The sequence below is a fragment of the Nycticebus coucang genome, chromosome 18 (assembly GCF_027406575.1).
Source record: "Nycticebus coucang isolate mNycCou1 chromosome 18, mNycCou1.pri, whole genome shotgun sequence".
NCBI classification, from domain to species: Eukaryota; Metazoa; Chordata; class Mammalia; order Primates; family Lorisidae; genus Nycticebus; species Nycticebus coucang.
Genome location: NC_069797.1, coordinates 32,207,453 through 32,235,020, shown reverse-complemented (window position 1 = coordinate 32,235,020; position 27,568 = coordinate 32,207,453). Strand labels below are relative to the sequence as shown.

The window sequence follows — 27,568 nt, the reverse complement described above, 5'->3', positions numbered from 1 at the left end:
GAGCCACAGGCGCCGCCCGTATGTGTAAGTCGTTAACTGAGGTTCCTTCAGTGCAAGGTCAGGAGAACATTGCCATATAGGAGGTCATTCCATGCTTATCATCATTTGATAGACAGCATCTTTTTTTTTTTTTTTTGAGAGAAGAGTCTCACTTTGTCACTCTTGGTAGAACGCTGTGGCGTCACAGCTCACAGCAACCTCAAACTCGTGGGCTCAAGCGATTCTCTTGTCTTAGCCTCCCAAGTGGCTGTGACTACAGGCACCCACCACAACGCCTGGCTTTTTTTTTTTTTTAAAGAGACAGGGTCTCGCACTTGCTCAGGCTAGTCTTGAACCTGTGAGCTCAGGCAATCTACGGGCCTCAGCCTCTCAGAGTGCTAGGATTACAGGTGTGAGCCACCGCATCTGGTCAATAGACGATAGAAAGCATCTTAAGTAGTAATCTTTAATTTGGAAAGGCTGCTCTTATGATGGAGTTCCCCTTCCTGAACCCCTCCCCTGTTCAATCTTGTGAGTGACTGTTTTAAATGCCTAAAAACTCAGTCCTAAACCTAAACTCTTGGAAATATAGCAAATGACACCTCTGTTCTAGCCTCAGGAAACAGTCTGGGAAATGTACCCAAGGCTCTTGAGAGGTGAAGTAATAGGATCCTGAAACCATTCATTCATTCAATGACTTACTCACTGAACTCCTGTTACATGAATGTCATCATAATGAGGTTGTAAAGAATTCAACAAAGTAAGAGAAAGGAAAGAAACTCATTTGGTGCCTGGGATATACGTATTCCGGTCTACTATTTATTTCCTTAAGGTTGGATCTAATATATTCCCTTTTTTAGGGCTAAATATCAATTGTTTAATTCATTGTGGAAGAAATTTACTCACAAATAACTAAACATTAGTGGGTCAAATTTGTCTATGACCAAAATGGGGCATTGTGGGAAAATGCAAAATGCACAGTGGAGTTATGTTCAAATAATCAGAACCAAGTAGAATGGTCTACAGAAACCAGCATTTGTGAGGTAATAGTGAACTCTGGCACAAAGCTGACCTTACTGTTTTCTACCAAATCAGTCTATATCCTAGCTGTGCCTGTAGAGAAGTGACTGGACACTGCTGTACTTACCACCACATGTTCGATGTGATTCGGACACATCCATCTGCCCAGGGGCATGGCAGTGAGTGGCGGCTCAAGGCAGTCCATGTGAAACAGGAGGGGGCAATAGTCACACTGGATGAGAGGAGCCACGCGGCAACTCCTGCAAAAGAGATATAGGCCATTTTTGTGGCAAGATACTCTGCACTGTGGAATAGTCTCCCCTCCCTAAGCCTAACAACATTCTCTCATCTATTCCTCCTCCAGTGATTCAGTTACATTTACCATCAGGATGAATTTGGGGGTTCCTGCCAGGCTATTATTCTCTCTTCTAATAGAAGAATGTGACTTGTGGGGAAGTGAATGTTTACTTGGAGTAGAGTTAAAGTGGCTATAAGAGTAGGAATGATCAATGCTTAGTATCCACAGGGGGAAGACAGCCAACTCCAACACTGCTCTGATCTTTCTACTCCTTAAAAGAGAGGAACTATTTCATTAAAAAAAAAAAAAATTACTAGCAACCTTTCTAAGTTGTAACTACAGCAAGAAGATTCCTTTTCTACATGAGCACTAGGAAGAACTGACAACTAGAGAGGTGTATGCTGGGAAAATGATTTTGCATGTATTCATGTAAACATGGTTCAAGGGAGGGGGGGCCTAAGCAAAAGCCAATTACAATTTATAACTATAATGTTCCTTGGGTCCTTGAATTGCACTGGAGCCCCAGTTTGTCCTGGCTTAGAGTTTTACTGTTCTAACTAGTTCCCTACAGCTTTTGCTGATAATTATTTCCTCCTGCTATCCTGCTCTGACCATAATACAGTCCTTCTAACTCACCCAAGCCAACAAGTCCAGCTTCAGTAATTGAAGCAGCTGGTTTCTGTCACTGAAGAGATCCTATTTGAAGGAAACCAGTGTCTCAGTGAAGGTACAACTGGGGCAGCCTAGGGGCTTTTGGAAGTCATCTGGTCTGATGCACACAAACCACTAAGAATACTTTTACCACCTCTTTTTTTAAAAAAAGACCTGGTCTTGCTCCCAGGCTGATCTCAAACCTCTGGCCCCAAGTGATCCTCCCTTAGCCTCCCAAAATGCTGAGATTATAAGAATAAACCACTGTACATAGTTTTGTACTATCTTTTTTTTTTTGAGACAGTCTCACTTGGTCACCTTTGGTAGAGTGCCGTGGCATCAGAGCTCATAGCAACCTCAAATTCTTGGGTTCGAGTGATCCTTTTGCCTTAGCCTCCCAAGTAGCTAGGACTACATGTGCTCCCCACAACACTCAGCTGTTTTTTAGAGATGGGGTCTCACTCTGGCTCAGGCTGGTCTCGAACCTGTGAGCTCAGGCAATCCACCTGCCTCGGCCTCCCAAGTACTGGAATTATAGGCAGGAGCCACCACTCCTGGCCTGTTTTGTACTACTTTTAAACTCATTTTCAGTGATTTAACAATGTTCTGTGCCCTTTTCAGGGACTTGTGTCCCTACTGCCCAGAATTCTTTCTACTAGCCCAGCTAGTCTAAATAACTCACAACTTTAGTCTAAGGTCTTAACTCCTTTTGTTCTAGCCTTTACCAACATAGTTAAGAGTATTCCTGTACTGTGATTCTTCAGAGAACATATTCAAAGCTCTCATCAGTCCGTTTATCAGTCAGTCTCTGTGTAGAGATTCCATTGGAATATGGGTTATCCATATTCAACATACTTGGTTTGGAAGTGGTGACTGAAGAAAAAAAGCATCGTTTGCTGGATATGAAGAAGAGCCTCTTGGTATGAAAGAAAATACCTGTTACACGTGAAACAGACTTTGACCGGTAAGGGAACGAGACCATTGTGATCTAACTCATGCTGAGTCTTCTTTACGTTTTTCCCTGTGGTTTCTTCTTTTCTTCTCCTCTTGCTAGAACCTAGAAAAGAAATTGGTGGTACTGAGCTATCCCTGGCTTCTGAGTTCCTAGCCTGCAATATGGAAACAACATTAAATGAAAGAATAGATCTTAAGCATGGCTCAGACATGGATCTCAATGAGGGCCACTGAGGCTGGTTCCAGGTGAGAAAAAATAATGAAAAGGGAGGAAAAGGAGACTGAGATGTAAGTCAGAACCATGATCAGAAGGCACTTCTCAGGGGCAGAAATACATTTAACTGTTTTGCAAACATAAAGTGGTTAGAAACCTAGGTTTAGACACTGGCTAAACTATGAAATATAAATGCCTGCAGCTCAGTGAGTAGGGCGCTGGCCCCAAATACTGAAGGTGGTGGGTTTGAACCCAGCCCTAGCCAAACTGCAACAAAAAATAGCTGGGCATAGCCGGGCATTGTGGTGGGCGCCTGTAGTCCCAGATACTCGGGAGGCTGAGGCAAGAGAATCGCTTAAGCCCAAGAGTTGGAGGTTGCTGTGAGCTGTGTGATGCCATGGCACTCTACCAAGGGCCATAAAGTGAGACTCTGTCTCTACAAAAAGAAAAAAAAAAAAAAAAAATAGCCGGGTGTTGTGGCGGGTGCCTATAGCTACTATGGAGGCTGAGGCAGGAGAATGGCCTAAGCCAAAGAGCTGGAGATTGCTGTGAGCTGTGATACCACAGCACTTTACGGAGGGCAACAAAGTGAGACTCTGTCTCTAAAAACAAAAAGAAATATAAATGCCTAAGTCAACAGGACTCTTCTGTGGAGGTGGCTAAGACTACATTTTAACTGTGATTTTATAGAAATCAGGAAAGTTTTGATTCCATATGCATCTTTCTTAAACCTATCAATTTTGCTTTCTCTGGGAAGAAAAAGAAAAGCTTCCCTAAAAGCTTTGTGGTATCAAGCAGAAACAGAACTTGATTTTTTCTTTTTCTGAGACAGATCCTGTCACCCCAGTTATGGCATCATAACTGACAGTAACCTCAAACTCCTGGACCTAAGCAATCCTCTCACCTCAGCCTTCCAAATAGCTGGGACTATAGATGTCCACCACAATGCCTGGCTAATTTTTCTATTTTTAGTAGAAATGGGGTCTCACTCTTGCTTAGGCTGGTCTTCAACTGAGCTCAAGCAATCTATCCACCTCAGCTTCCCAACAGAACTTGATTTAAAACAACAACAGGGGAGGGTAATTTGGTAATATATATCAAAACCATAAATGTATATGCAATTTTGACTGAGCAATTCTAATATTAGAATTTGTCCTACAGATACACTTATAGAGCTACACATGTGTATAGCGATGTATTTACAAAGTTATTCATATGAAGCATTACCTGAAGTAACAAAAGATTAGACATGGTAACCTAAATGTCCATCAATAGAAAATAGATTAAACAAATTACAATATGTATACAATGGACTATTAAGCAACCATTTACAAAAGCAAGGAAATTCTACATTAATATGAAAAGACTTTTTATAGCATATTGTGAAGCAAAATAAACAAGATGTAGAGTGGTATCTTTAGTATGTTATTTAAGGAGAAAATAATGAGCGTATGTATATCTATGTTTGTTTTTGTATGTGTAAGGAAATTTGACAAGACTGAACAAGAACCAACCAGAGGTTACCTGTGATGGGTCGGAAAGTGGAAACTAGGCAAATGGCAGACACAGGTGGAAGAGAAATTTTTATTGTAAGCCTTTGGTATGTTTTTGGATTTTTAAACCACGTGGCTATAGTACCTACTTAAAAAAATACTGGGAAATGGTAGGAAAAGAGTTTAGATACTCAGATAATGGAAAACTGAATAAGCATTGTAATGTAATGTTAAAACCTTTAAAGATCTCTGTAGGCAGAACCAGGAACAGCCAAGATGGGAACTGCATAAACTGACCCTACAGGCGGTACTGCTCACTTGCTGGACAATGATTCTCTAGGAAAGGTGGGACGGGGGAGGGGGTAGGATGATGGTTTGGCTAACCTGGTAGTGCAGTGGTACAAGTCAGTTCATTGGGCAACTGAAATTGGGTAGGGTTCCGCTCCATGGCGGCAGCAATCAGCAGCTCAAAGGGCCGCCTCAGCTGGGGCTGCACATAGTCGGGCTCTGCTGCTACTGGCTCCTCGTCCACGTCAATGATGTCCTCATCAACGTCATTCTGCTCAGAGGTGGGGGTCTCTGTGCTGGCATTGGATGTGGGTGTGCCAGGCCGGCTGGCTCTCCTTTCCAGGATCCGGGCATGGGCAATAGCCTTGAGTTCAGTTTTGCTAGCTGATCTGTCCAGCAAGTCAGTGTCACTGCTGGGAGATGTAGTCCGTTTGCCAGATTTATCCACCAGTCCATTGACATGACCCAGCTCCTTTTTCTGCTCTCGTTTCTGTGCAAATGAATAGGTGGGCTCATCATGAAAAGTACCACGAAAAAGAGATAGGTGCTACAAAGTCCTGAAAGACCACTAACTAAAATTAGGAAAGAGCTTTATAAGACAATCATCCATCTGGGGACTTGGAACACTGGTGTTAAAGCTGACACAACTATAACAGAAACAATCTAAAGCTGACACAACTATTACAGCAGGGAATCATCAAAATGTGTGGAAAGTTAGGAACAATTTCAAATCATTAACCCTAGCACATCATACAACACACAACATCTATAACATATATGTTATAGATGGCTAGAAAGTTAAGAGTGAGAAATTTAGTGAGACTAGGTAGGAATAGTCAGAATAACAGTGAAAATCAATAGATAACTGTAGTTTGTCTTAAAGTATCCTGACTTTCTCATTATTTTTTTAGAACTTTGGTCAAAATAAAGAAAATCTGAAAAAGCAAAGGTAGTAAAACTGGACAAGTAGAGTGCCCATTTCAAGGAGGTTGGGTGCTGGCACCCAGAGTAACTGCAATCAAGGTACAGGTGTGGTATGGGAAGGGGAGCAACCCAGCAATCATGGTGTTCAAGAATGACAGCTTCCAATGTTTCACTTTTAATGAGAACTCTGAAAATGACACTTCCTGAAAGGTAGGCAAGTAGAAAAAGACTTAAGTGTACCCAACAGAATGTGATTCCCGATAATGCAATTTTCTCTAAAACCCCAAATAGAGCGGTCAAAGGAAGGTTTAACACTGGTCTCCAGTCAGAGGATCTGGGATCTTGTCTGTTTTACCACGATTGCCTCTGACCTTGGGTGACTCAGGTAGGTGAGCAGAATTTCTCCATCTGTAAAGTGACAATAAAAACCTTTTCTTCTGTTCCTCCTAGGAATATAGTGGAGATAAGGAGAGTCATACACATGAGAGGGATGGCTCTGAGTTGGAGGAAAATCTAGATTCCGCTAGGAATTGTGACAGGATCTGAATGTCAGGAGTTAGAGTGGCCCCAAGGATGTATCATTTCAATGCATTTGAATGTAAAACATGAGGCCAAAGGGGAGCAGTAGTGGTGGGAAAGGCAGATTTGACACTGGCAGGCAAAGAGGTCCACATGAAAGCAGGTCAGAGCAGCATCTCAGAAGTACCCTGTTAGAAAGGACATATTATAATCCTCTCAGAAAATAGTTCTGCTTCTAGAAAACCGTTGAAGAAACAAAGCTTTGCCAATGTCTTTAAATCCCTAGGAAAGTTAATCTACATTTCTGAGTCTAAGTTTCATCCCTTCTAAAATGGAGGATCTACTACTGGTACCCTGAGATGGTTGTGTATGGATTAAATGGGATTACAAGTAAAACACCTAGTATATGATGTGCACTGATGTTAACATTAGTTCCTTTTCTTTACCCTTCCCTTGTTACCCAGCTTTATCTCTTCTCCCTTAGCTCCTCCCAGCCCTTTCAGGTCCAGCTTCTTTGAGTGGCCCTGTTGTAATCTAATTGGGGATGTTCAGGAAAAGGTTCTTAGAAGGTGGACAGGCTGGAAGACAGGCTGGTTTGTGAACTTTAGGAGACAGCGAGGTTCTGCTGTGGTTAGGTGGCTGACTTGGCTTTGGCTTTCTTTTTAATAGAAACTCTTGTGCACATACTTAAAAAATAATGTCTGCCTGTTTACCTTTTTCTTAAAGGCTGAAAACTGTTATACACATAAACCACAATCTCTGAATCATGTCCTCATCCTGTTTCTGCAACCAAGGAAGTCATCATTCATTGTGACATCATGTTCAGGGGCGAGGAGAACAAAGGTGATGTCACAATGGAGGAAAAGTTGCTCAGTGTATCATCACTGTTGGGCGGGTTACAGTTCACAGATTGTAATCCATAGCCTGTATCTTTGAGGACTGGTTCAATCATAATCTGAGTAGAAACATACTTCCTTTTTTGATAAGGGAGAATTTAGCTCTCGTACCTCACAAAAATTCTCAAAGTAAAAAATAATGAACCATTTTTTTTTCTTTCTTTTTGGTAAGGTTAGGAGATAAATGAATAGAATAATACTTTCTATCCAGTCATTTCCCCTATCCCATTTCAATGTCCCAAAGTTTAATTAACAGAACAGGAAAGTTTCCCTGAACTAAACTCAACACTTTGGAATCTTTTCTCTTTTTTTTGAGAGAATCTCATTATGTTGCCCTCAATAGAGTGCTGTGGCTCTCACGCTCACAACAATCTCAAACTCTTGGGCTTAAGCGATTCTCTTGCCTCTGTCTCCCAAGTAGCTGTAACTACAGGTACCCACCACAACACCCAGCTATTTTTGTTATAGCTGTCATTGTTTAGCAGGCCAGGGTCGAGTTTGAACCCCCCAGCCCTGGTGTATGTGGCTGGCGCCCTAACCACTGAGCTACATGTCCTAAGCCAGGAACCATGTTCTTAAAGCCAGTACTGAACTATCCGAGCTAAGGGAAGTGGAGCTAAAAGAGAGATCAGGCAACCTGAGGTACAAATGGGTTCAAAAACCTTTCCCTGCAATATTCCTGGCGAAGCTTCTGGATACCAGTGACTTATTTGCCTTGGTGTTAGAGAAAATTCCCTTTTTCATCTAGCAGCCTGCTTTTCTTTCAGCCATGGATAAAGCTGCCACATTCAGACCACTTATTAGGAAGTCAATAAGGAGATCAGATGACTCCCGTCACTGGTGACTGAACATGGCTCAATAAATTAACACACCTCTTCTGCCCATTTCAGCAGCTTGTGTTTGGATTTTTAGGTCCTACTAGATTCCAAACAGTCACTATGCAGAGAGTAGGGTGATTCCAGGGCTGGAAAAGACAAGAAGGGACGAAAATGCCTTTGGGGCAGGCCATTTTAACTCTAGAGTATCAGTCCTCTCTATGTCTGGCATTCTGAGCAAACTCTACAGAAAGCAGGATTATTACCTTTCGGCGAACAGTGCACCGGTGACACATCCACTCCCCAGGAGGCAACATCTCTTCACTCAGTGGAGGGTTACTGTATGGAAAAAAACAAATGCAAGACTAAGTAACTAACCTTTCGATGCAGCAGGAAAAAGCCTAGCTAGGTCCAGCAGAAAGCTACATGCTCCTAACTCCTTATTTTGGCCAGTCCTGAAGCACTGGTAGGAAGGGTCTCTTATTTTTTAAAATGCTTACTTGGCATCATGTATTATACTCTAAGAAACATCCCGCTTACCTGAGAAAGAGAATCAAATCCAAAGCTATAATATTGGGCTTACGGGAAAAGGTACAAAGAACTAGTTTAGGGCGGCGCCTGTGGCTCAGTCAGTGGGGCGCCGGCCCCATATACCGAGGGTGGCAGGTTCAAACCCGCCCCGGCTGAACTGCAACCAAAAAATAGCTAGCCGTTGTGGCGGACACCTGTAGTCCCAGCTACTCGGGAGGCTGAGGCAAGAGAATCGCTTAAGCCCAGGAGTTGGAGATTGCTGTGAGCTATGTGATGCCATGGCACTCTACCTAGGGCCATAAAGTGAGACTCTGTCTCTACAAAAAAAAAAAAAAAAAAAAAGAACTAGTTTAGAGCCCAGATAGTCATGCTCAAACTCTGCACCATGAGATGCCCACCACACTGTTTATAAAGTCTATTAGTGTAGGTCTAAGCTCTTCCACCTGCTGTTCAGAGCCTCTCATGTGGTCCCATTCCATCTTTCCAGGCCCCCTTCAGGTATCTTTCCCCATTAAGTAACTTAAAGACTTGGTATTTCTTCCTCTAAAAAGCTATGCCTGTCAAAACACTATTCATCCTTTAAGGCCTACCTCAAATAGCAGTGTGGTGAATTAAAGACAGCTACAAATTCTTTGTACAGCCTCCCATCCCTCCTCTAGAAATAGGTTTGTCTTTTGAGACAGAGTCTCATTTTGTGGCCCTCAGTAGAGTGCCAGGGCATCACAGCTCATAGCAACCTCAAACTCTTGGGCTTAAGAGATCCTCTTGCCTCAGTTTTTCTATTTTTAGTAGAGACGGGGTCTCTCGCTTTTTGCTCAGGCTGGTCTTGAACTTGTGAGCTCAAGCAATCCACCCGCCTTGGCCTCCCAGAGTACTAGGATTACAGGCATGAGCCACAGAGTCTGGCCGACAGTTTTCTTATTCTTTTATTAGAGGGACAAGACAATGACTGGATCTTTTCCTTCTTTTTATCTTTATAATATAAAGGTTGTACACACAATAGTCACTGAGTGAGTCAATACTGAATCAAAACTAGAACTGTGTAGTGCTGGGACCTACAGATCCTCCAGGTCATTGATTTCCATTAAGGTTACCCCAAGCACTACATGAAACTTTATTAAATCTTTGGCAAGGTCACATTTATAATGCCTATACAACAGTGGTTCTCAAAGTATTGTCTCCAAATCAGGAGCATTAAATGTCACCTGGGAATTTATTAGAAATGCTAATTTTTAGACCTCACCCCAAATCTACTGAATTAGAAACTCTAGGAGGGGGTCTTAGCAATTTGTGTTAATAAGCTCCAAGGTGGCTCGGCGCTTGTAGCTCAGCAGCTAGGGTACCAGCCACAATCACCAGGGCTGGCGGGTTCGAACCTGGCCCGGGCCTGCCAAACAATGACAACAAAAAAATGGGCATTGTGGCAGGCGCCTATAATCCCAGCTACTTGGGAGGCTGAGGTAAGAGAATCATTCACCCAAAAGTTTGAGGTTGCTGTGAACTGTGACACCACGGCACTCTACCGAGGGGACACAGTGAAACTCTGTCTTAAAAAAAATAAGCTCCCAAGGTGATTTTGCTGAACACCCAAGTTTCAAAATCACTGCTATACAGAAGAAGGCTACATTCATGCTTAAGAAATTCCTACCTTTGGTTCTTGGCAGTCACTTACTTGGAATGGTAAAGAGGAAATTTTTCTTCAAAGAATGTGAGAAATAGCAAAAACAAACAAAAACTTGAGTATGCACAATATGCAAGGACTCTCCTTTAAGTTCCAGAGCTATGATGTTTTGCCATTTCTACTTAAAACTGTACTTGCCTTGGCAAATTTTCCTAGCTACTGTTCTGCAGTGCTTCCCTGGAGCCCTGAGCATACATGGCAGGTGCTCACCAAGCCTTCACAGCTCACTGCTTTCCTTACTTCCTGTTTCCTTAGTGAAATCTCAGGAGGATGCTTACCAGGAAGCAGAAAACAGGAGACATAGTGGTCTATTGGCCAGTCTCCAAGCCCTAGAGGAACACAGGTGAATTTCACCTATAAAGACTTTCCTCATTCTATCCAATGTACAGTATTTCTGTAATAGGCCACATCCAAACTACTGAAAGGCATCTATGTAATTTGCAAAGGCCTACAGACTTTGCTATGCTTCAGCTATTGTCATATTGAAATTAACCCCGAAGGCTGTTACTTCTGATTCTGTTTTTCATCATTTCTTTTCATCTGCCCCACTGGCTTTGTATCACAATACCCTACATCAAACATGTAAAGTGGAGAAGGGAGAGGTAAAGGGGTACAAGTTTAGATCTTTCGCCTTACATGCTTTGCTTAGTCTATTCCCAAATTTGTTGACAGAATGTTTTATACAGAAACACAATTATAATCTTATCACTCTCCTGACTAAAAGGCCCTTCAATGGTGCTCCTCCCCATCCCCTATGGCAATAACACTGACTCTCCAGCTCCATCAATCTGCTGGCTCTCTGCACAGCCCATATGCAGTTTCTCATCTCTGTGTCTCTGCTCACTCCAGAGTCACCACCCACTGCTTCCTCATTTACCTGGTGAACTCTATCTTTTGAGGCTCAATTGAGGTATTCTCTCTAGGAATCTTTTTTCTAAATCTCTGGTTCCCTACAGCACTTCTACACCACACTGTACTCAAACCATTCTGTACCCAAATACCCTTCTCTATGCATTCAGGGCACAGATACAAAGCTATTTTCTTCCTTAACCTTAATTTAAAGAACTGGGGAAGACCGGGCTTCTAAGAAGTGAGTATAACACCCCTTCAAAGTCATGAGACAAGGTAATGCAATTAGGCAGGCACTTGTTTGGTGGTTAAATCACACATAAAAGTACTTAGGGTTTTCTAAGTCATAAAACAATGAGAAGACATGAGAGTTAAAGCCCATATTTGCAAACCTAAACTTCAAATACTAAATAACCCCACTGCATTCACTTTGATTTTCTTTAAACAACTTTATTTTTATTTATTTTTTTGTAGAGACAGAGTCTCACTTTATTGCTCTCGGTAGAGAGTTGTGGCATCACACTGCTCATAGCAACCTCCAACTCCTGGGCCTACGCGATTCTCTTGCCTCAGCCTCCCAAGTAGCTGGGACTACAGGCATCCGCCACAATGCCTGGCTATTTTTTTTTGTTGCAGTTCGGCCGGGGCCAGGTTTGAACCTACCACCCTCGGTATATGGGACCGGTGCCTTACCCACTGAGCCACAGGCGCCACCCAAACAACTTGAATTTTAATTGTCTTTCTTAACACAGAGGCAAAATGTTAAAAAGCACCTTCCTTCAAACGATCTATGAACCAAGTGTATGGTGCCCCACGATCACACTAATGTACACAGCTATGGTTTAATAAAAAATAAATAATAATAACTTCATTAGATTATTATGAAGATTACATTGAAATAACATCAATGCTTAGAATATAGTTATGTTTCTACTTTCATTTTTTAATAAGTTATTGAACTATAAAATTGAAAATCTATATACACACGTGTACTTGATTTAGATTAAAACATTGACTGCAAAAAAAAAAAAAAAAAGCACCTTCTTGTTGGTTTTCTTTTTTTGTTTTTAGAGACAAAGTCTCATTTTGTTGCCCTCGGTAGAGTACTGTGGCGTCACAGCTCACAGCAACCTCCAACGCCTGGGCTTAGGCGATTCTCTTGCCTCAGCCTCCCGAGTAGCTGGGACTCCAGGTGCCTACCACAATGCCTGGCTATTTTTTTTTTTTTTGTTGTTGTTGCAGTTTGGCCGGAGCAGGGTTCAAACCTGCCACCCTCGATATATGGGGCGCTGGTGCCCTAGTCACTGAGCCACAGGTGCCACCCTTCCTGTTGGTTTTCTTTTTTTCTAGAGACAGAGTCTCACTTTATCACCCTCAGTAGAGTGCTGTGGCATCACAGCTCACAGCAACCTCTAACCCCTGGGTTTAGGAGATTCTCTTGCCTCAGCCTCCTGAGTAGCTGGGACTACAGGTGCCTGCCACAATGCCTGGCTATTTTTTTGTTGCAGTTTGACTGGGGCTGGGTTTGAAGGGACCACCCTCGGTATATGGGGCCAGCGCCCTACTCACTGAGCCAGAGGAGCCGCCCTTCTTGTTGGTTTTCTAAAGGATCACTTTTAGAGACAGACACCACATTCAGTAACACACATTTCTCCATTTCTCAGAATTCTAGATTATGGCCATAGGTTCTTTTTTTTAAGAGACAGAGTGTTCTTGCTCTGTCACACCAGCTATACTGCAATGGCATCTTCATAGCTCACTGTAGCTATGAACAAACTCCCGAGCTCAAGTGATTCTCCTGCTTCAGCCTCCTGAGTAGCTAGGACTATAGGCACACACCACCATGCCCTTTTAAGTTTTCTATTTTTGTAGAGATGGGGGTCTCGCTGTTTTTTCTTTTTTTGAGACAGAGTCTCATTTTGTCGCTCTCAGTACAGTGCTGTGGCATCAGAGCTCATAACAACCTCCAACTCCTGGGCTCAATTTTTCTAGTTTTAGTAGAGATGGGGATCTTGCTTTTGCTCAGGCTGGTCTCGAACTCATGAGCTCAAACAATCCACCCACCTTGACCTCCCAAAGCGCTAGGATTATAGGCATGAGCCACTGTGCCCAGCCTTGTGGTCTCTTGCTTTTGCTCAGGCTGATCTTAAACTTCTGACCTCAAGCAATCCTCCCATTTTGGCCTCCCAGAGCTAGGATTACGGGCATGATCCCCTGCACCCAGCCCACCCATAAATTACTTTTTTTGTTTTTATTATTAAATTAGAGCTGTGTACATGAATGTGACATAAATTACTTTTTTTTAAGGTCTACCCTGTGGGATGTGGATTATGCATTTAGGGAGTAGACCACGGTAATCCAAGTATTGTCTCCAGGATAAACACAGAACATTTAAATGATGGAGACCTTCACTTCTTTAGTTGTTGAGATTTGCTGCTTTTTAAAGAGACAGAACATACGAATCTTGAAATAACAAATTTGAAATGATATCTTGAGAGAAGGCAATAATATCTAAGATGGCATGGATAGGAAAGGAAGCTCTAAGTTTCTAGAAAAAGATCATCATAGGTACTACTAGAACATAGGAATCTCCCTGGAACATATCGCTCATCACAAAGCTTTCTCATGATCATGTTTCTTCTCTGCTCCAAGCAATTTCTTTCAACCTATTCAGAAGACAAATTTTCAACTCAAATTTCTAGAGGAAAGGATTCATGACATGGTTTCAGGAGACACTGTCATTCAGGTAAGCTCAGGAACCAGTTCTGAAAGAGGCTGTTTTACTCCGTATCAGAAACACAGCTGACAGGAAAAGGATTCCAGGGTGAAAGGAGGTTCTGCAGCCTCAGGGTAATCATGTACTCATTCTGAGGACTTCCTTGCCTCAGCTGCCATCTTGAAGTTCCTTCCCCATAAATTTGGTGTTCTCATAAGCTTAATGTGCAACTCTGAAACAATTATACACATGCCAGAGCCTTTAAATCATGATATTCCCGTCACGAAAAATAAGGATCTTCCCCAGCTCTCTCTCATCCCTATATACCAATGAAACAGTGCGCTGGAGGTCATCATTTATAAAAGGAAATCATTAAAAATTAAAAGTCAGGTAATACTTAGATTACTCTATCAACGTTTCAGCTACTCGGCAGTGACAACCATGAAAACACTATAATGAGCCATTGGTGCCTGTAAAAAATGAATGTGCTTTCAAATCAGTAAAGCCTGGAAATAACAGAGTGATAACTTCATCTTACATCTAGTGTATTAAGTTCACAAAATATTTTAACAAATACTCTTATTTAATCTTCATTACCCCACTCTGTGATAATTAACTTTTATTCTTTTTTCTTTTTTTTGCAGTTTTTGGCCGGGGCCGGGTTTGAACCCACCACCTCCGGTATATGGGGCCAATGCCCTACTCCTTGAGCCACAGGCGCTGCCCAAGATAATTAACTCTTATTCCCATTTTATTGGTGAGGAAACAAACTTACCTAAAGCCTTAAGAACTAATAAGTTGCAAAATTGGAACCCAAATCTGTTTCTAAGCTTAGCTGGCATTGTGGCAGGCACCTATAGTCCCAGCTACTGGGTAGGCTGAGGCAAGAGGATTGCTTGAGCCCAAGAGTTTAAGGTTGCTGTGAGCTATGATGCCACAGAACTCTACTTAAGGCAACAAAGTGAGACTCTGTCTCAAAAAAAAAAAAAGAACAAAGTTTCCAAGCTGTTTTTTTAAGAACCTTCTTTAATAGTTCTCTTATTTCTGGGAAACACAACAGAATATCCTTCAGGGTATTTTCCTTAACCTCAAGGCTGAGATTTCCTTCTGTATTAGTCAATATTTATTGAGCCTCCACTACTTATTTACCAATGGACTAGATACCACACTGGAGGGTGAACACAAAACAAACAAGTTATTATCCACCCCATCAAAAAATATAGCCTTAGTGCGGCGCCTGTGGCTCAGTCGGTAAAGCGCTGGCCCCAAATACCGAGGGTGGCGGGTTCAAACCCGGCCCCGGCTGAACTGCAACCAAAAAATAGCTGGGCGCTGTGGCGGGCGCCTGTAGCCCCAGCTACTTGGGAGGCTGAGGCAAGAGAATTGCTTAAGCCCAGGAGTTGGAGATTGCTGTGAGCTGTGTGATGCCATGGCACTCTACCGAGGGCCATAAAGTGAGACTCTGTCTCTACAAAAAAAAAAAAAATATATATATATATAGCCTTAGAGAGAGAGGACCAATGTCATTCATCCACTCAAACATTTACTAGAAGCTTATTTTATGCTAGGCAATGAAGTAAAGTGTTGGGATTTCAAACATAGTCCTTGCTGTCAAGGATCACAAGCTAGAAAGTGAAAGACACTTGGTAATAAGGCCACATATAAACAACTACAAACTGATCCTTACCATACAGATCCACAAAGGACTCAATTGTTCATGGATGACAGAATTAACAGAGTCCCAGAAATTTTGTCACTTGGTACCTGAAGGTGACATGGCTTTTTCCCCACTCTTTTTTCATAATTCAGACCTATTCAGCAAATGGTAATTCAATCAATGTTCCTGATGCCTGTAATTTTAGCACTCTTGGGAGGCTGAGGCAGGAGGATCACTTGAACTCAGGAGTTAGGGGTTGCTGTGAGTTAGGGTGACACCATGGCACTATTGTCTGGGGCAACAGGGTGAGATGAAGAATGAGGGAGGGAAGTTAAAGATCTCAGGGGTTCAGGAGGAAGCCACTGTTTTACAGAAGCAGGTATATTATTGCATTTTGATAAACTACCTGCTAAAAGAAAGGTGCTAGCAGTGGGTACATTTTTCCTGGGAATAAATGTCGCTGTCTTGGAAAACTGGTAGCTCTTTAGCCAACAGACAAAGGACCGTTATTTTCTTGCTTCCAAAAAATACGGCCTGCAATGCTATGAGACAGGCACTCCTTTTCTACAGGCAGAGAAGAGGGTGCCCTTTGAAGAGACAGCTTTTGAAGAATTATCTTCCCACCTTCACTATTGTAGGTAAGTCTCCTTCCAGATCATTTGTTTAAAAGCTCTGAACTGCAATTTCTGGCCAGAAAGTGACTATTTTATTTTTTTTTGTAGAGACAGAGTTTCACTTTATTGCCCTCGGTAGAGTGCCGTGGCATCACACAGCTCACAGCAACCTCCAACTCCTGGGCTTAGGCGATTCTCCTGCCTCAGCCTCCCGAGTAGCTGGGACTACAGGCGCCCGCCACAACGCCCGGCTATTTTTTGGTTGCAGTTTGGCCAGGGCCGGGTTTGAACCCGCCACCCTCGGTATATGGGGCCGGCGCCCAGCTCACTGAGCCACAGGCGCGGCCCAGAAAGTGACTATTTTATTTTAACCACCACCTGATCTTGAAAGACCTTCTATCGCCTATAAAATAGTTCATAACAATAAAGCTTTGACTCTTCAGAAATTATATATTCACTTGAAGAATTTGCTTCTCAGAGTTTGTTGTGGTTCTCCTGAGGCCCAGAGGACCCACAAACTATTTACAGTAATATCTACACACAAACTGATTACATTAATTTTTCAAGGCTAAAACTTCCTTAAGACAAGCATGATTCACAAACATACACCTCTTAGCTAACAGTAATGCCTGCATTAATGGACCTTTCCATGTCAAAGATTCAAAGCCCAGGGCAAGATGATCCTAACTCACAGCCCAAGGATGGAACCCAGTTTTAATTTAGAATGCCTTTCATTCATTAATGAGGCTGCAGCTCAACACTGCAAGTGGAAGATGTTAGTAGTTGTCATGGTTTTTGGTTCTCTAATTAAGAGGATCTATTTCAAGTCATATACTAGTGTGGCTGATCTGAGTCTAACCTCACTTATCTCTCTTGCCTATTAATACATGTGAACCTGCCTGACAATAACATTTACTTCAGATTTAGTCACCACCAGTGGGACCTGTTGCTCCATAGCACTGTGTTAATTATCCATCCAGCACAAGCAGTTTTTCGATATGGAACTGGAAGAGAGAAGGGGGAGGGGGACAAAAGAACAAAGGTACGAGGGGAGAGGTGGAAGGAGAGAGAGAGATAGGAAGCAGAAAGACTGTCTTTTATTCCAGAAACAGTTTTTGGTGTTACAACACGCAAATAAAGTGTTCAGCTCAGAATCATTTTCTGGTAATATGAGGTTTCTGATATGTGCCTTTCAACTGTCCATCCTGTTAAGTAAAAATGATATTTTGAAACTTGAGCCAGGCCTGGTGCCCGTAGCTCATCAGCTAGGGCACCGGCCATATACATCGGGGCTGGCAGGTTCGAACCCAGCCCGGGTCTGCTAAACAACAACAACTGCAACAACAACAAAAAAAATAGCCAGGCGTTGTGGTGGGTGCCTGTAGTTCCAGTTACTTGGGAGGCTAAGGCAAGAGAATCACGTAAGCCCAAGAGTTTCAAGTTGCTGTGAGCTGTGACACTACGGCACTCTACCAAGGGGGACATAGTGAGACTCTAAATAAATAAATAAAACTTGAGCCAGTAGCAGGTTAAGAGACATGAATATTTCACTTAACCAAATTAAAAGCTTTGGTGTATGTTTTAGGACAAAAGAAAGCAGGTGGATGAAAAGTATTTAAGAAAGAATACACTCTATTTTCTCTTCCCAGACTGATAAAATACTCTATTTAATACAAACACCTAACAGGAACACTATGCAAACAGCCTGTCTGTACACAATACACCAACAGCCTTCCACTTGGTTTCTCTTATAAAAGAAGGTCAGTCACATGAACTGGTAGGGTCCCTCCTGTCAGAACCCATCATTCTCTAGGAATCAGAGTATCTCCTAGCCATCTATGGCAGTTTTCTTTTTTTTTTTCTTTCATCTATGGCAGTTAAAGTTGAAATAAAATATCAGTTGGAATAAGGATTTCACTGCCCCCACCATCATATGCATGTCACCCTACCTTCTTTCAGTGGGGGAAGAGGTGTTCAGCAAGCGAACAATGGCATGAGCAGTTTTGATTTCAGTTTGCGGGTTTTATCCATCCATCTCAGGACCACTACTAGATAAAAATCCTACAATTATATCTAGCAGCATTGTGTAAGACCAGTTGCAAAAGACAATACATGCTACTCTCCCTCAGACTGGCCCTGCAGCCCTCTGCCAGCTTAGAAAACATGTTGGTGCTAGCCAAAATGGGGAATGAAGATGATTTCTGACAGGACCACATCATGTCTTAGCCTCTCAGCAGCCACCTTGGTCTATAAAGGGACACACACACACACACAGAAAACCAGCCTGTTATAAACTGAAACCAACTTATGTCCTGGAAAAGCTAAGAGGTCCAGGGTGAAGTTTAATTTTTAAAAAGATGTAGGTTGGGCACAGTGGCTCACATCTGTAATGTCAGTGCTTTCAGAGGCTAAGGTGGAAAGACTGCCTTAAGCAAGACCTAGCCCAGGCAATACAGCAAGACCCCATCTTGGAAGGAAGGGAGGGAGGGAAAGAGGGAGGGAGAAGTGTATGCTCTGAGGGAACAAAATTTAATGAAATTTAAATGTCAGCAGAAACAGCAAGCTTCCTCTGGACACTTAGCATCAGCTTTTATCTTCAAGAATGGTCCACCTTCCAAAGGCAGGGAAGATGGCCGTATTGAAGGATAATAAAGAGATGAAAGTGGAAAGGTCACAAGGTCCCTGAATCTTAATCCCTTACCCTCCCCTTCATCCTAGCTAGTGACTCAAATACAGCTAGCTAATGCCACAAAGTACATTAAAAAAGTACACAGACTGCTGGGTTTTCATGCAAAGCCTCAATGGCTGTGTTAACAAGGAAACCAACAAAGTGCCAGGCCATTACAAATATCCATTGAGAAACTTAGCTAGTTGCATCACTTCTACATGCATACAATCCTTTAGCTCACTGTGCCCCCAAGTTTTATTGCCATCTATGCAGAGCCAGACCATAGCATCCTTCTAGCAAGGGACACCTGGAGAATGCTACAAGTTAGTGCAGGGAAAGAAGAGAGGTAGGGTAGAAGACCAACAGTTACACAAGGTTGTTTCTCTCTGCCGATTTTTATGCAAGTTGAGACCCAGTGCCACAGGCCCAATCTAGCCTAGTTTAGCTATTCTTGCAATACTGGCTTCTCCACAATAGAAGATGGGCAAGCTACAAACATTTTAAAAAGTAGCTTCATTCATTCACCTCATGATAAATGCTCGAGCCTACCTACTTTAGAAAAAGGTCAACATTCTGACCTCAGTAGTTGTTTTCTAACCTTTAGAGAACATTCCATTGGAAGGAAGAACCAACTGTGTATTCCAGAAGAGTCTCAAAGGTATAGAAAACCGGATACTGTTTTGTCGCCAAATTTTAGTAGGCTATCAAAAAAGGGGAAATAATCAGGCAAGACTTCTTGTAGACACAGTTTAGGAATTTGGGCTAGTTTACAGTTATAGTTATTGGACCTAAAATTCTATGAAGACTTGGAAAATGAAAAACACTAACAATGTCTATATTTAAAATCCAACTAAACCATGAGAGCAGGTTTCCACTTAACACCCAGCTGCTTTTTCCTGAAGAGGGATTTCTGCTTCATTTAGTCTCCCCTAACAGGGTCTATTAAAAAAGAAAGGTGGGCCGAAGCTGGGGGATTGCTTATAGCCGGAGTTTGAGTTCAACTGGAGTAAGAGTGAGACCCTGCCTCTACCAAAAAGAAAAAAAATTATCTGGGGGTAGATGATGCAAGCCTGTGGTCCCGGCTATTCAAGAGGATAAGCAAGAGAATCACTTGAGCATGGGAGTTAAAGGTTGCAATGGGCTATGTTTACACCACTGCTTTCTAGCTGGGGCAACAGAGTGAGACTCTGTCTCAAAATAAAAACAAAAGGAAGGTAGGAGAATAGTATCTTTGAGCCATAATTGCATAGGGCTCATTCTCTCCTTTTCCCCTTATCCTCTCCAATCTACCAATTCTACTCACAAACCCCAAAGCTCCCCTCCCCACCCTTCAGGACTGAAGCCATCTCTTCAGCATGCTGTCAAACCGTGCTGTTGTGGTTTGATGCCACAGCTAAGTGCTGACTTGGGCTTCTGAAGCCTTCAGTTATACCTCCAATGACCTATTTAGGAGTTGAATATACTTTTCAGAGATGGAGAGCTGCAATTTCCCCCCCTTTGGCCCACTTTTCTTTCAGATGGTCCCTAACCAAAGAATGATGACCCTAAAGGTCTACATGTATGCACACGGAAAGATTTGAGAAAAGCCCTCTAAGAAATGCAGCAAGCATATAAGCCTTGGAAGTGAGCTATTTGCCATAACTTAAGTAAACTGCAGACACTTTTCTCAACATACAGCTTTCTTCAACACCAACAAACCACAGCCTACAGTCAAAGATGTCTGATATCACAGAATTAGGCATTTCTGTATGACAGTTTCCTAAGTTAGATGCCTAAGTGTCACCTATGCCAGGCAAAACCCCTGGGACCACAAAGGAGGAATAAAGCAAAACAACAACTTATCAAAAGGCCAAAATTAGTGACAGAATTCTCCCTATATTTAAAGATGATAGTCTTTCAGAAATGGCAACCAAGACAAAAGAAAAGTTAGGCTGGGCATGGTGGCTGATGCCTGTTATCCTAGCACTCTGGGAGGCTGAGGCAGGTGGACTGCCCTGAGCTTACAGGTTCAAGACCAGCTTGAGCAAGAGCAAGACCCCATCTCTAAAAAAATAGCCAGGTGTTGTGGAGGGCGCCTGTAGTCCCAGCTACTCAGGAGCTGAGCCCAGGAGTTTGAGGCTGTTGTGAGCTGTGATGCCACAGCACTCTACCAAGGGCTACAAAGGGCTATAAAAAAAAAAAAAAAAAGATAAAAGAAAGTTAAATATAGCCAACTTAAGTATAGAAGTATGTAAAGTTATAGGTTTAGACACATTTAGTGAGATTAATTGAGTATGATTTTTATAATGTATTCTGACCAATAAGTGATGACCGTCAAACATTGTACAGTTCCCCTCTTGTGTTTTCAAAGCTTCACTAAACCTTAAAATCAGCAGAACTCTCGTCTGATGGTTCAGCGAACATGGGAATTAAAAAGCTCCAGCTCATCACAGGAGCTGAGGGGTAGTAGAAAAAAAAGCAAGAGTAGCTCTGTATTACCCAATTTCATAATGCAGAGTTATTTAAACTCACTTGAAGTTCTGTGCATTTCATTAGCATCTCTGCATAAATGTAGACAAGAGAAAAATAATATTTAATATCCTTCTAAGGATCACAGCTAAGTAAAAGCATGGAAATGTGTTTTTGCTGCCACACACAGGGTTCCACCTGGAACTCAAACTTGCTAGCAATTCTGAGAGATCTCTGCACTCCTGCCTGGCCTGGACATAAAGTGATGTCTTTGGGCTAGAGTTAAATTCAGACACCATGAAGAGTCCTCTCTTACTCATTCAAAAAGAGCTTCATGCAGAGCCCAGATCAGTGGGAAAGACTGACACTAGATTCAGGCATGGAGTTTCTTTTTATCTTTTGTCCTGTCAAGATTCGGAAACGTTTCCTGGGAGATACCCTGTATAAATTTGTCAGAAAACAGGGGAAGGGCAAAAATCGAACATTCAGGTAATTACCACGCAGGAAAGCAAATGTAATTAGGGGAGAAGAAACTGTCACCTTGTGTTTGTGTTAACAAAGGTACCATCTGGGCAGTGCCTGTGGCTCAAGGAGTAGGGTGCTGACCCCATATACCGGGGGTAGTGGGTTCAAGCCCAGCCCCGGTCAAAACTGCAAAACAAACAAACAAACAAAAAAACAAAGGTACCATCTATTTAGAATAACCCAGATATCATTTCTGTTCCCTAACCAGTGTTTATGTTTGTATGTCTATCTGTGATACCATTAGGTAATACCCAAAGGTGAGAAGAGGAAATGGGTCAGGCTCTGGGTTTCAAGTAGTTTAGTGAGCATTGATGTAGAACCATAGCAAAAGGGAAAGTAGGAAGCAGAGCCAAAGGGACTTACTCTGTGAATGAGTGAGACAAATTTTTTATTACTTAGAAAATGCCACCAATCTGCAAGGTGGACTTGGAGTTTGCTTATTGTAAATTCCACAGATCTACGTAGTAGTCAAGTTCTTTCTTGCTTTCATTAATGTCTATTTGTACCCCTCAGCTTTTGCCTCCCACACAAATGTGCTAAAATCTCATCTTGGTTCTCATTTGCTAAAACCTCGATTTAGAGATCTTAGGCTTAAAGGTTGAGGATTTTGATATCTGGAAATGGTAGGCAGAAAAAGGAGTCACCTTCTCATTCTTCTTAACTGCTCTTAAAGCATGGGAAAAGCTGTCAGCTTATGACCTGTGCATGTGTTCTGGGCATGGTGACAAATCTGCAATACCAAAGTGCCTTTCTGAAATTTGGTCTAGGACTTGCCTGGATACAATGTCCTCCTCTTTCAGGAAACTGGCAAAGGGACAGTCCTACTCCTGACCTATGTCTCTTGGGAGGCTAGCCTTATGCAGAGGTGGTCTTGTAAGTGTTACACATTGAATGGCAATGCAGCTGGCCATGTTGTAATCCCTGTAATTCAAAGGAGGAACCTAATGGAGGGTAGATGGAAAATTTTTTCCTGCTCTGATGACTTAAAGCTTTGGCACCTTAAAACATGAATGCATTGCCAGGAGTCTATGCTGGCCATCATAAAGCCAAACAATCTTCTACCAGAGTGGCCTACTTAACCATATACCCAAGGAATTGTTTATGTGCTAGGGGTGGGACAAGAGAAGTTCAGAGATGGATTTCAACACTCTTACCCATATCAAAAACACACGATATTCAGCTTCACCTACTTTCTATTACTTTTCACTAATAGGAGAAAAGATCCACCCATTTCTGTTTAGAGACAGGACATATGCATTTGTAAATAGCAAAAATCCTTTTGAGAACATGAAAGCAGACGGCTTCTTTTTCTTCTTTTTTTTTCTTTTGAGACAGAGTCTCACATTGTCGCCCTCGGTAAAGTGCCATGGTGTCACAGCTCACAGCAAACTCAAACTCCTGGGCTCGAGCAATTCTCTTGCCTCAGCCTCCCAAGTAGCTGGGACTACAGGCACCTGCCACAATGATGGGCTAGTTTCAGAGATGAGGTCTCACTCTGGCTCAGGCTGGTCTCGAACCTATGAGCTCAGGCAATCCACTCACCAGGGCTTCTCAAGTGCTAGGATTATAGGCGGAAGCCACTGTACCCAGCCCTGGACTGCTTCTTTTTATGAGCTATATTAAACCCTCAGGCAAATATTCTTTGTACTCTGTCTCCCTATTTACTGCTATCTAAGCTTACATAAAGACACAGTGAGTTTACTGCCATATACAAACAACTTTTTGTTCTTATTCATCAGGTTCAAAAGACAGCAGTTATTTACATCCCAAGCTGTTACCAATCAAACCAATACAATTAAAATCTTCCTTCTTAAGTTAGGGGTCTCTAAGAATGAGAAGTGCCTGTACACAGAAAATTTCTATTGTGGCTCATGGGTTCCATGTGGGCATCCTATACAAAGACAGGTGGTACATCTTTTTTTTTTTGTAGAGACAGAGTCTCACTTTATGGCCCTTGGTAGAGTGCCGTGGCATCACACAGCTCACAGCAACCTCCAACTCCAAGCGATTCTCTTGCCTCAGCCTCCCGAGTAGCTGGGACTGGTGGTACATCTTTTAATACTTCTTATACAGGATAACTCCCAGCCTTAGAATTCTTTGCTTAGGAGGGGTCACCTAGATAAGTTGAAACAGCAACATACCAACTATAAGGTTCTTTTCACTAAGATGTACCATTCTGACTAGAGCTCACAGAAGAAACTATTCACTGTCATTACATAGATAATATAGGCATAGATATCAAAATGTGCTTAAATCAACCAATTTCTTCTAGGTAATACTCAAACATAAAGAAAAATAAAAAGGAAAAGTGAAAAGATAACCTACGGAATACGAGAATACTTGCAAATCATATACCTAACAAGGTACTAACAATCTAGAACACAGAAAAAACTCTTACAACTCAAAAAAACCAAATAACCCAATTAAAAACGGACAAAGGATCTACACAGATATTTTTCCAAGAAAATATCCAATGACTACACATAAAGATGTTTAACATCATTAGCCATCAGGTAAAATTTGATTCAAAACCACAATGAGGGCTTGGTGTCCATAGCTCAGTAAGGGCGCCAGCCACATACATCAAAGCTGGCGGGTTTAAGCCCAGCCCCAGCCTGCTAAACAATGACAATTGCAACCAAAAAATAGCCGAAGGTGGTGCCTGTGGCTCAGTGGGTAGAGTGTCGGCCCCATATACCGAGGGTGGCGGGTTCGATCTCAGCCCAGCCAAACTGCAACAAAAAAATAGCTGGGCGTTGTGGTGGGCGCCTGTAGTCCCGGCTACTCTGGAGGCTGAGGCAAGAGAATCACCTAAGTCCAGGAGTTGGAAGTTACTGTGAGCTGTGATGCCACAGCACTCTACCGAGGGTGACAAAATAAGACTCTGTCTCCAAAAAAAAAAAAAAAAAAGAAAAGAAAATAGGTAGGTCCCTCAAAAATTTAAACATAGGAATTACCATAGACCCAGCAATTCCACCTTTTAGAAGTACACCCAAGAAAAACAAAAATATGTCCATGAGCTGGGCACAGTGGCTCATGCCTGTGATCCTAGCACTCTTGGAGGCTGAGGTGGCTGGAATGTCTGAGCTCATAGGTTAAGAGACCTGCCTGAGCCAGTGCAAGAACTCATCTCTAAAATAGCTGGGTGTTGTGGTGCCTATAGTCTCAGCTACTTGGGAAGCTGAGGCAAGAGAATCGCTTGAGCCTAGAGTTAGAGGTTACTGTGAGCTATGATTTCACAGCACTCTATCAAGGGCAACAAAGTGAGACTGTCTCAAAAAAAAAAAAAAGTCCATGCAAAATCTTACACCTAAATGTTCACAATATTATTATTCACAATAGAACAAAAAGTGGAAACAACCCAAATGTCCATCAACTGCTAACAGATAAATAAAATGTGGTACATCTGGGCAGCACCTGTGGCTCAAAGGAGTAGGGTGCTGGCCCCATATACTGGAGGTGGTGGGTTCAAACCCAGCCCTGGCCAAAAACTGCAAAAATAAATAAATAATGGAAATGAATAGGTTCACTGAGTCCATTGAGTTATTTTATGTATCACTTGCACTTTTACTCAGAGGTTAACAAAAACCATTGTGTTCAAGGTACAGATTACTAAATTTATTAAACATTCCTCTGACTTAGCTTAAAAAAAAAAAAAGAAATACTCTTGGGGGCATACTTAACCAAGAACTTATAACAGACCAACATGAATTCCATCTCCAGGTTCAAAGGAAAGCAGTCCCCAAATATGTTTTTTGCACCTCTATGTCTGTAAAAATACACAAGTAAGTCATCTACCAAGGGCAAAACTATTCTAATATGTTAGTGAAGCCCATTTGTAAAGTACTTTTTTTTTTTGTAGAGACAGTGTCTCACTTTATGGCCCTCGGTAGAGTGCCATGGCATCACACAGCTCACAGCAACCTCCAACTCCTGGGCTAAAGCGATTCTCTTGCTTCAGCCTCCCAAGTAGCTGGGACTACAGGCGCCCGCCACAACGCCCAGCTATTTTTTGGTTGCAGTTCAGCCGGGGCCGGGTTTGAACCCACCACCCTCGGTATATGGGGCCGGCGCCTCACCAACTGAGCCACAGGTGCTGCCCATAAAGTACTTTTTTTAAAAAACAGAGTCTCGGGAGGCGCCTGTGGCTCAGTGAGTAGGGCACCGGCCCCATATGCAGAGGGTGGTGGGTTCAAACCCAGCCCCGGCCAAACTGGAACAAAAAAATAGCCGGGCGTTGTGGCGGGCGCCTGTAGTCCCAGCTGCTTGGGAGGCTGAGGCAAGAGAATCGTGTAAGCCCAAGAGTTAGAGGTTGCTGTGAGCTGTGTGACGCCATGGCACTCTACCCGAGGGCGGTACAGTGAGACTCTGTCTCTACAAAAAAAAAAAAAAAAAACCAAACAACAGAGTCTCATTTTGTTGCCCTCAGTGGAGTGTCACAGTTATCATAGCTCACAGCAACCTCAAACTCTTGGGCTCAAGTAATCCTCTTGCCTAAGCCTCTGGAAGAGCAGGGACTATAGGCGCCCATATTTTTAGAGATGGGGTCTTGCTGTTGCTCAGGCTGGTCTCAAACTCCTGAGCTCAGGCAATCCACGTGCCTCAGCCTCCCAGAGTGCTAGGATTACAGGCATGAGCTATCACACCCACACTCATTTGTAAAGTGCTTAAATACCCAGGAAGTGGCTGGATGGCTAGAGCACTAGCCACATACACCAGAGCTGGCCAGTTGGAACCCAGCCAGGCCTGCCAAATGACAACAACTACAACAACAACAAAAAAACAATAGCCGGGCGTTGTGGCAGGCACCCGTAGTCCCAGCTACTTGGGAGGCTGAGGCAAGAGGATAACTTGAGCCCAAGAGTGGATATTGCTGTGAGTTGTGATGTCACAGCACTCTACCAAAGGCAACATAATGAGACTCTGTGAGGGAGGAAGGGAGGGCGGAAGGAAGGAAGGAAAAAGAAATACTAGGACTTGTCTGAAGACAGAAGAATGGCCAATAAACATATGAAAAAATGGTCATAGTTTCTAATCATCAGAGAAACACAAATTAAAAACCATAGCTCAGTGGTTAGGGTGCCAGCCAAATACACACTGGCTCAGCCCAGGCCTGCTAAACGACGACAACTACAACAATAAAAATAGCTGGGTGTTATGGTGGGTGCCTGTAGTCCCAGCTATTTGGGAGGCTGAGGCAAGAGAATCACTTAAACCCAAGAATTTGAAGTTACTGTGAGCTATGATGCCATAGCACTCTACTGAAGGCAAAACAGTCAGACTCTGTCTCAAAAAAAAAAAAAAAAAAAAAAGTCACCCTCAGATAATACCTGACCCTCAGAATAGCCCACCATCACAAAGTTCCAAAGCTGCAGATGTTGGCACAGATGTGACAAAGGGAACACTTTCACACTGTTGCCTCTTAGGAGAGAAATATGGAGAAATCCTCAAAGAACTCAAAATAGACCTTCCATTTGATCTCATAATCCCATTACTAGGTACCCAGAAAAAAATAAATCATTTTATCATAACGACATTTGCATTAGATTGTTTATTGCAACTCAGTTTACAATTGCCAAGATGTGGAATCAACCCAAGTGCCCATCAACCCATGAATGGATTAATAAACTATGGTATATGTATACCATGGAATACTATTCAGCCATAAAAAGATGGAGACTTTACATCTTTTGTATTAACCTGGATAGAATTAGAGAACATTCTCTCTAGTAAAGTATCACAAAAATGGAAAAGCAAGTATCCAATGTATTCAATACTAACATGAAGCCAGTAGACAGACTGATACATGCCCACATTAAGAGAAAATT

At 42.5% G+C, this 27,568-nt stretch overlaps 1 protein-coding gene and 1 non-coding gene across 5 annotated transcripts in view; both read right to left on the bottom strand.

Annotated features, from left to right (window-relative positions):
• PHF12 (PHD finger protein 12) overlaps nt 1-27,568 on the bottom strand; it is a 51,209-nt gene that overhangs the window by 16,871 nt on the left and 6,770 nt on the right. For 3 of the 4 annotated variants that reach the window (XR_008375583.1, XM_053569635.1, XM_053569637.1), the window contains exons 3-6: nt 8,318-8,390; nt 4,994-5,387; nt 2,885-3,005; nt 1,127-1,259 (exon numbers count right to left, since the gene is read on the bottom strand). Coding sequence is in view for 3 of the 4 variants with exons in the window: in XM_053569635.1 (XP_053425610.1) it covers nt 1,127-1,259; nt 2,885-3,005; nt 4,994-5,387; nt 8,318-8,390 (721 nt within the window). In the remaining variant the exon portion in view is untranslated. Of the gene's footprint in view, nt 1-1,126; nt 1,260-2,884; nt 3,006-4,993; nt 5,388-8,317; nt 8,391-21,755; nt 23,723-27,568 lie in introns of those variants that run through there. The other variant, XM_053569636.1, reaches the window with a different exon arrangement.
• LOC128571441 (small nucleolar RNA SNORA36 family) lies at nt 7,401-7,532 on the bottom strand. Its single transcript, XR_008375854.1, has one exon. It is a non-coding gene; the product is annotated as a small nucleolar RNA SNORA36 family (small nucleolar RNA).